Below are 7,801 nucleotides of genomic sequence, written 5' to 3' on the forward strand. Positions count from 1 at the left end.
ACATTTAAGCCGTTGCCAAATGAGTTGCCAAATCAGCTCCACACAACTCTCTCTGTGTTTCTCAGTATGGCTGAAGAGTCCATCATGTTTTTTTAATCCTCCGTGTCTACCTTGGCTACTAGCAACTGCGTGGAGGGGGTGGATGGTCATGGAAGGCCTGTGTCATGTGGATGCGCCATCAGTTTTGCTGTCATTACTTAGAATTCCCCATTGGGGAGACAGAAACTACGCATTATGGCTTTAACAAGCGAGTTGATGTTGGTGCTCGTTTGATTTAGTCACTGTATGACGAAACAGAGTGCTGATATGTCAGCTGTCTACAGACAGAGACACGTTTATTATTCATATCAACATTCGTCATCATCATCATCATTAGCAGAGACACTGTTTTTGTAAATCTTTTCTACTGTGGACCACCCTGAATGTGCACAGACAAGCATCAGCTACTGCAGAAGATAATAGGTATTTAGCTTTCAAACAAGAACAATCATGTGTGCAATAGGGCTGCCCAATATATCCTTTTATTTAATCATCATTGCGATATTAACTGGTGCAATATACACATTGCGAAAGGCTGCGACGTATCCTGAAAGACACTCAGAGATCTTTTGTGTTATTCGAAAGAGAGTATCTGTAGAAATCTGCACTTTAAAATGTAATTTGTATGCTGTCCACTAAAAGTGGTGCCTTTTATATTCAATTTGATGTTCAATTTGTTCCATAAAAGAATGTTGGAAATTATTTCCTTTCGTTTGTTTTAAATTCAACAATCATTTGTTGTATTTTAGCTAAATACTAAAAGCAGCAGAAATGCAGAACTGTGTACACTTTAATATATGTTTATTTATCACAAGTAATATCGTTATTGCGATATTCATTTTCCACATATTGTGCAGCCATAGTGTGCACCAATACCTCCTAACCCTAAACCTGACTCTGATTTTAATTTTAATCCACTTGCTTCTTCTTTCTGTTTTTTTTTTCTTTCAGAGCACTGATGTCAAACATGTCAAATGCCTCGGGGGAACAGCTGATCTGCCCCCTGCTTCAGCTGATGACGACGCACAGCCCCAACAACAACACCCAGGTCAATATGGTGGTGGTTTGCATCCACGGTCTGGTCTCCTGCCTGGGGATTTTGGAGAACGCGCTCATCCTCTGGGTGGTGGGCTTCCGCCTGCGGCGACGCACAGTCACCTCGGTCTGGGTGCTCAACCTAGCTGCGTCCGACTTTCTGGCAACTCTGACCCTGCCCCTTTTCACCTTCTACCTTTACTCGTCACATAGCTGGAAGCTCGGCAACGTACTTTGCAAAACCCAGGCTTCCATCTTCTTCTTGAACATGTTTGTGTCGGCCTTCCTGCTGGCAGCCATTTCAGTGGACCGCTGCCTTCTGGCGGCCAAGCCAGTGTGGAGCCAGAATCATCGCTCAGTGGCGGGAGCATGGAAGGTGTGTGCGTTGGGCTGGCTGTGGGCAGCGATTAATACATTACCTTACTTACTGTTCCGCTCTGTGACTGAGAAACAGGATGGCAGGAAACTGTGCTATCATAATTTTGCCTTGTATTCATCCTCCCAAGACACTCTGGGGACAGATTGCAAAGTGAGGCAGGCAGCGACGGCCATCTCCAAGTTGCTGCTGGCATTCCTCTTCCCCCTGGTGGTGATAGCAGGGAGCTACATCCAAATTGTCCTCAGCCTGAGGTACAGGAGCCGGAAGAGGAAGCAAAGTGCTGGCAGGCACAATGATGCTCTGATTGTGTCAAACAAAGATGGGGCATCAGGAACTACAAGTACCCCTACAAGCACGAAAATCATTAATATCTTTCTCAAGCCTCCGACCACCGGTCCATCTTTATCCTTCACACCTACTAACTTGTCCCCTTCTACCACTAATCCGACCAGTCAGCTGTCCCAGAGCTTCACCAAGATGGTGACGTTTGTGATCGCAGCATTTGTACTGTGCTGGGCTCCCTATCACATCGTCTGCATGATCGAAGTGTCAGCCGAGTACTGGAACAAGAATCTCCGCCTGGTGGAGGTAGGGCTGCCCCTGGCCACAACCTTGGCTTTCTTGAATGCCGTGTTGAACCCCATTCTGTATGCGTTCAGTTGCCCGAAGTTCAGCGTGAGAATACGACAGAGTCTGGGAGCAGTGTTTGACGGTCTGGTAGAGGAAGGAGGAGGGTTGCTGTTGGTGCCAGGGAAAAGTTTAAGAGATCACATTCGGCGGAAGAGCAGTCGAGATGTGAGCATTGCAACCCCAGGGTCACAAAAGGGTTCGCAGTCACCCTGTCAATCACCTGACATCCAGCACCTCTTCCCACTGCCTTCGCCCTCTGAAGGTCTCACAAGCAACACTCACATGGAGCATACCAGACAAGAATCAAAAGATGAGGAACAAAGCTGAGATGCTGTTGTTTTGGCTTTATGTGTGGTATAGTGTAATGATTTCAGATATGTCTTAATGTACATGTTGGCCTTATTCAATGGACTGTGGAAACGGAATAAGTATTACAGTTGGATACAGTATTTTTAGCCATGCTAGCTGCTGGTTTAAGGGACAGCAATGTCGATCTGTAGCTTTATTCATCCACTACGTTGTTCCCGACTGAAAATTGGAAATTTTATACAGACATATATGGTCCCCAGAGGGAAAATTTTATGGACTTTGGTGATCCCCTGACTTTCCCTTTAACGCCACTATGAGGTTGACATTTTTGTTTTTTATTGAAATACCTAAAAACTATTGGCTGGATTGCCATCACATTTGGTACAGACATTTATGTTCCCCAGAGGATGAATTGTAATCACTTTGGTGATCCCATGACTTTTCTTCTCTTAAAATTGTGTGTGTGTGTGTGTGTGTGTGTGTGTGTGTGTGTGTGTGTGAGAGAGAGAAAGAGAGAGAGAGACTCCACATTTAATATCCTAATAAACAAATACATGTGGCAGAATAAGCGCTCAGATCTTTTACTCAAGTAAAAGTAAGTCAGGTTTATTTCTAGAGTCATTTGAACACAGCTTAATCAGACCAAAGTGCTGTACAAAAAGCCCTAAGGTGCTGTATAAAAGAACATAAAAAATGTAGAAAGACAACACAAAAGAGAACCTACTAACACCAACAACAAGCAGCACTTCAAATACTGAATCATAGACACAAAAAAAACTGATTGAGGGATTAGTGGACTACAAAGGCCAATGAATACAAATGTGTCTTTAGCCTGGATTTAAAAACAGAAATGTGGGTGTAAACAGTCAGTCACATGCGGAGGAATGTATTGCATGCTGCATGTTAGCTGCTAGCATCTGACTTCCCTGCTTCTTGGGGGGGATGAAACCGTCAAAGCTGAATAAGGAGGAACGATCTCAAAACAGATACAAAATTGCCAATAAAACCTATATTTGTCAATTATGTACCTATAAAACAAGCAATACTACAGTAAATGTCCTGCATTCAGATTCCCATTTCAGAATAATATAGCCTATTTTATATTTGTATTATGATAATTGATGCATTTATGTGTTTATCACTTCAATGTTGCAGCTGGTAAAGGCGGAGCTCATTTTAATTACTATATATAATGCTGGGTAGTTTAACCTTTAACAGTACATCGTCATTTATGACATTGTTTTTGTGTGTGTAAATAACCTCAATCTGCAAAGTATTATAAAAGTAAAGCTGTCAAATAAATCTAATGGAGTAAAAAGTACAATAGTTCCCTCTGAGTATGAAGTAGCATAATTGTGAAATACTCAAGTACATCAAAATTGTATTTAAGTACAGTGCCTGAGTAAATGTATTCTATTCCACCACTGTTAACATGAATACATTTAACTGTGTTTCTAACTCTAGTCAACAAATGTTTAATGATAATGTTTCTATTCAAAGTGTCTATATACATACTTTTAAATGTTTCTGAAACTATGTAATTTTTCATCTGATGATCATAAATGACCTGTAACAGCGAACGAGACTAACGGTGAAAAGAACGGAAAAGATTAGCAGGAGATGTCTTTATACAGGCCTGATTGTATTTTAATTGTATATATGTTGTAGTTATGGCTGATACTGGGGCAGGACCATCACACAAAAGAAGGAGGAAATTAAACGAAGAACAACTAACGGTAAAAGCTAAAAGTGAAAGCAATATCGGTCGGGTTTTTAACAGATGGAGACAATTATGGGATTGTAAATGATTCAAAACCCACCCTGAATTGGCTCTCAGGTATGTAATATGTCTTTTTCATTCATAAAATAACTTGACAATGGGCGATGTGGTTGTACGTCAGTAGCCTACATTAAATTACATCCCCCTTTCATTTAGTGCCCGGTTTTTATTTATTTTCAGTCTGTTTCTGTTGGCCTATTCTTTTCATTTCCCTTGTCCCTCTGTACTTGTGTAAAGCGTCCTCTGGTTTCATTTACAAACTGAATGTTACAAATAGTCACTTTAATACTAATTACTTAGAACTACTAATATTATAACATCACAATTCTCTCTTAGTCACTTAGTCATTGCTGTAGGAACCTACTCCAATATTTGCATTTTGCACAACATTGAATGGCCTCAGTCAGTGCCATTTATACAAATTATTTTTGTTTGCCTTTATCACTTTGGTATTAAATTGAAATGCATTTTGTATGGACATAAATTATTAGTATGGTTTGGTTTTCTTTTCCTATACTTTTTATTGATTGGCAAAATTACAATTTACACTAGAAATACACACACACGCTCAGGACCTATTCATGCACAAATGGAGAGATATCAGAGTGAGGGCTGGTAAGTGCCCTGAGCGGTTGGGGGAGTACCATGCCTTGCTCAAGAGCACCTTGACAGTGCCCAGGAGTTGAACTGGCATCTTTGCAGCTCCAGCTACCATTCCACACTCCATACTTTAGTCCTACTTGAACCAGCAACCTTCTGGTTCCCAACCCAACTCCCTACAGACTGAGCTACTGCTACCCCTAAGTCAATTCAGGCAATTCAGTCAATTCAGTCCCTTTTCTCAGTAAAAGAGTTAACGTGAATACCTTAGTGAATTCTATTACCATTTTATCATTTGTACATATACTGTACATACTGTACATATAGACAGAGAAAGAAGTGACAAAATGTGAGGGGTCATGAGATGAATAAAGGCATGGTAAAGAAATTATAATAATTCTACGACACCAAATTATGTTTATTATTTCAAATTGTATTCATAGGAGACAAGAGAAAGGAGAATTGTAAGCAAACGCCAAAAGCCTTTTAAGGGCTCACAAGCCAAAAACTGCTGGAGATTGGATCTTCATGCTCTACAGATTTGGCCAGCAGATAGCAGTATAGCACTGAATACATAAACAGATGTTAAATGATAAAGTAGGATTATGCTTTTCAGGTCTTTAATCCAGGTGCACTTTAATGAATGAACTCTTGAACGTCTGACCACCTTTTCTAAGTGATTGGATTTTTATTATATCTGATATCCATCTTTGATTGACTCTCTCATCACCACCGTTGCAATTGTCTGGTTCCATCCAACTCAATCGGACACACCCACCCATGTACACACACACACACACACACACACACACACACACACATACACACACTGACAGGCTGAGGTGTAATGTAGGCCACAGCAGCGTGGGATTACCATGGAGGTAGTTGTAATTTTGTAGAGAATATTAGAGCGTGAAGATACAGAATATATAAAGACAGAGCAGGATTAAATCTAACATACCAAACAGGCATACAAAACTCCACTTTCCTTTTAGCAATTTCTGTTCCATCAGATTATCTCTCTCTCTCTCTCTCTCTCTCTCTCTCTCTCTCTCTCTCTCTCTCTCTCTCTCTCTCTCTCTTCCTTCGTTAGGAGCTATCTTTAACCCCCCGCCCTCATCTCATTCATCTATTTCATATGGCTGTGCAGCAATACCTTTTCTATTTGAAGTTATGGAGCAAACACTTACAGTGAACTCCAGTGAAAGTCAAAAAGAAGCAGAGATTAAAAAGATAAGAGGAAGGAAATGTGTCACAGCATTCATCCTGTGCAGTTAGAAATGTTTTTTTTTTTTTTTGGGCTGCTCATGATGGTCAAGCCGTTGGGGGTTCGGTGCCTTGCTAAAAAAAACACCTTGGGAGTGCAAGTGATTGAATATTATATCTTCTAATAGTCATTCCCCTTTTAACAATACAAGGACAAAAAGTGAAAACACAGCAGACAGCATGACACATTGGCCCAGTTCACTTATTCGGTTATTTAGTAGGTCTTATATAATATAATAATATGATTTAAATGTGGGAACATAGTCGTTTAGTCGTTTTCCGAGAAAACACGTTGTTAAACCCGGAAAACAAAGCAAAACGGTGCACACTGTTTTGGGACTGAACGTGCCCCAGGTGTGTTAGTTATTAGTTATTTATTAGTTATATAGTTTAGACTATTCTATTTACAAAAATTAATATCATAATACACAGTTGTGTGTGCACACATGCTTATATGTTTGATCTCTTTGGTTGCATTTGCACACACAGTACATACAGTATATATACTATATATATAGTATATATACATATACATATATACACATATATATACTGTATATATATATATATATATATATATATATATATATATATATATATATATATATATATATATATACACAGTATAGGCCAAAAGTTTGGACACACCTTCTCATTCAATGTGTTTCTTTATTTTCATGACTATTTACATTGTAGATTCTCACTGAAGGCATCAAAACTATGAATGAACACATATGGAATTGTGTACTTAACAAAAAAGTGTGAAATAACTGAAAACATGTCTTATATTTTAGATTCCTCAAAGTAGCCACCCTTTGCTTTTTTTGATAACTCTGCAAACCCTTGGTGTTCTCTCAATGAGCTTCATGAGGTAGTCACCTGAAATGGTTTTCACTTCACAGGTGTGCTTTGTCAGGGTTAATTAGTGGATTTTTTTCCCTTATTAATAAAAAAGCAAAGGGTGGCTACTTTGAAGAATCTAAATATATGACATGTTTTCAGTTATTTCACACTTTTTTGTTAAGTACATAATTCCACGTGTTCATTCATAGTTTTGATGCCTTCAGTGAGAATATACAATGTAAATAGTCATGAAAATAAAAAGGAAACGCATTTGAAGGAGAAGGTGTGTCCAAACTTTTGGCCTGTACTGTTTGTGTATATATATATATATATATATATATATATATATATATATATATATATATATATATATATATATATATATACTGTATATATAACTATACTAAAAACTGTATATATAAATATATATATACTGTAAGTACATTATATATATATATGTGTGTGTATATATGTATATATACTATATATATATATATATATATATATATATATAGTATATATACATAGACTGTATGTATGTACTGTGCGTGTTATATTTATATAGCATGCAAATGCAACCAAAGAGATCAAACATAGCAGCATGTATTACTGTGTATTATGATATTATTTTTTGTAAATAGAATAGTCTAAACTATATAACTAATAAATAAGTAATAACTAATACATTTAGTTAATGATCTGTTTTTGTCAGAGGTGGGTAGTAACGAGTTACATTTACTCCGTTGCATTTACTTGAGTAAGTTTTTGAAAAAAACGATACTTCTAGGAGTAGTTTTAAATCTCTATACTTTTTACTTTTACTTGAGTAGATTTGTGATGAAGAAACTGTACTCTTACTCCGCTACATTAGGCTACAATGAGCTCGTTAATTTTCTTTTTACCTCTTTGGTATTCTACGC

The 7,801-nt window shown here is 38.0% G+C and overlaps 1 protein-coding gene across 1 annotated transcript; it reads left to right on the forward strand.

The window, feature by feature from the left end:
- Positions 1-1,006: 1,006 nt before the first annotated feature.
- Positions 1,007-2,410, forward strand: LOC114562935 (prostaglandin D2 receptor 2). The gene has a single exon (XM_028589648.1). It carries the CDS (start codon positions 1,007-1,009, stop codon positions 2,408-2,410), a length of 1,404 nt encoding a protein of 467 aa, XP_028445449.1.
- Positions 2,411-7,801: the final 5,391 nt, after the last annotated feature.

The sequence above is a fragment of the Perca flavescens genome, chromosome 2 (assembly GCF_004354835.1).
Source record: "Perca flavescens isolate YP-PL-M2 chromosome 2, PFLA_1.0, whole genome shotgun sequence".
Taxonomy (NCBI): Eukaryota; Metazoa; Chordata; class Actinopteri; order Perciformes; family Percidae; genus Perca; species Perca flavescens.

Excerpts from the sequence above, each read along its gene's own strand:
- LOC114562935 (XM_028589648.1), top strand. The coding sequence starts at position 1,007 with ATGTCAAATGCCTCGGGGGAACAGCTGATCTGCCCCCTGCTTCAGCTG.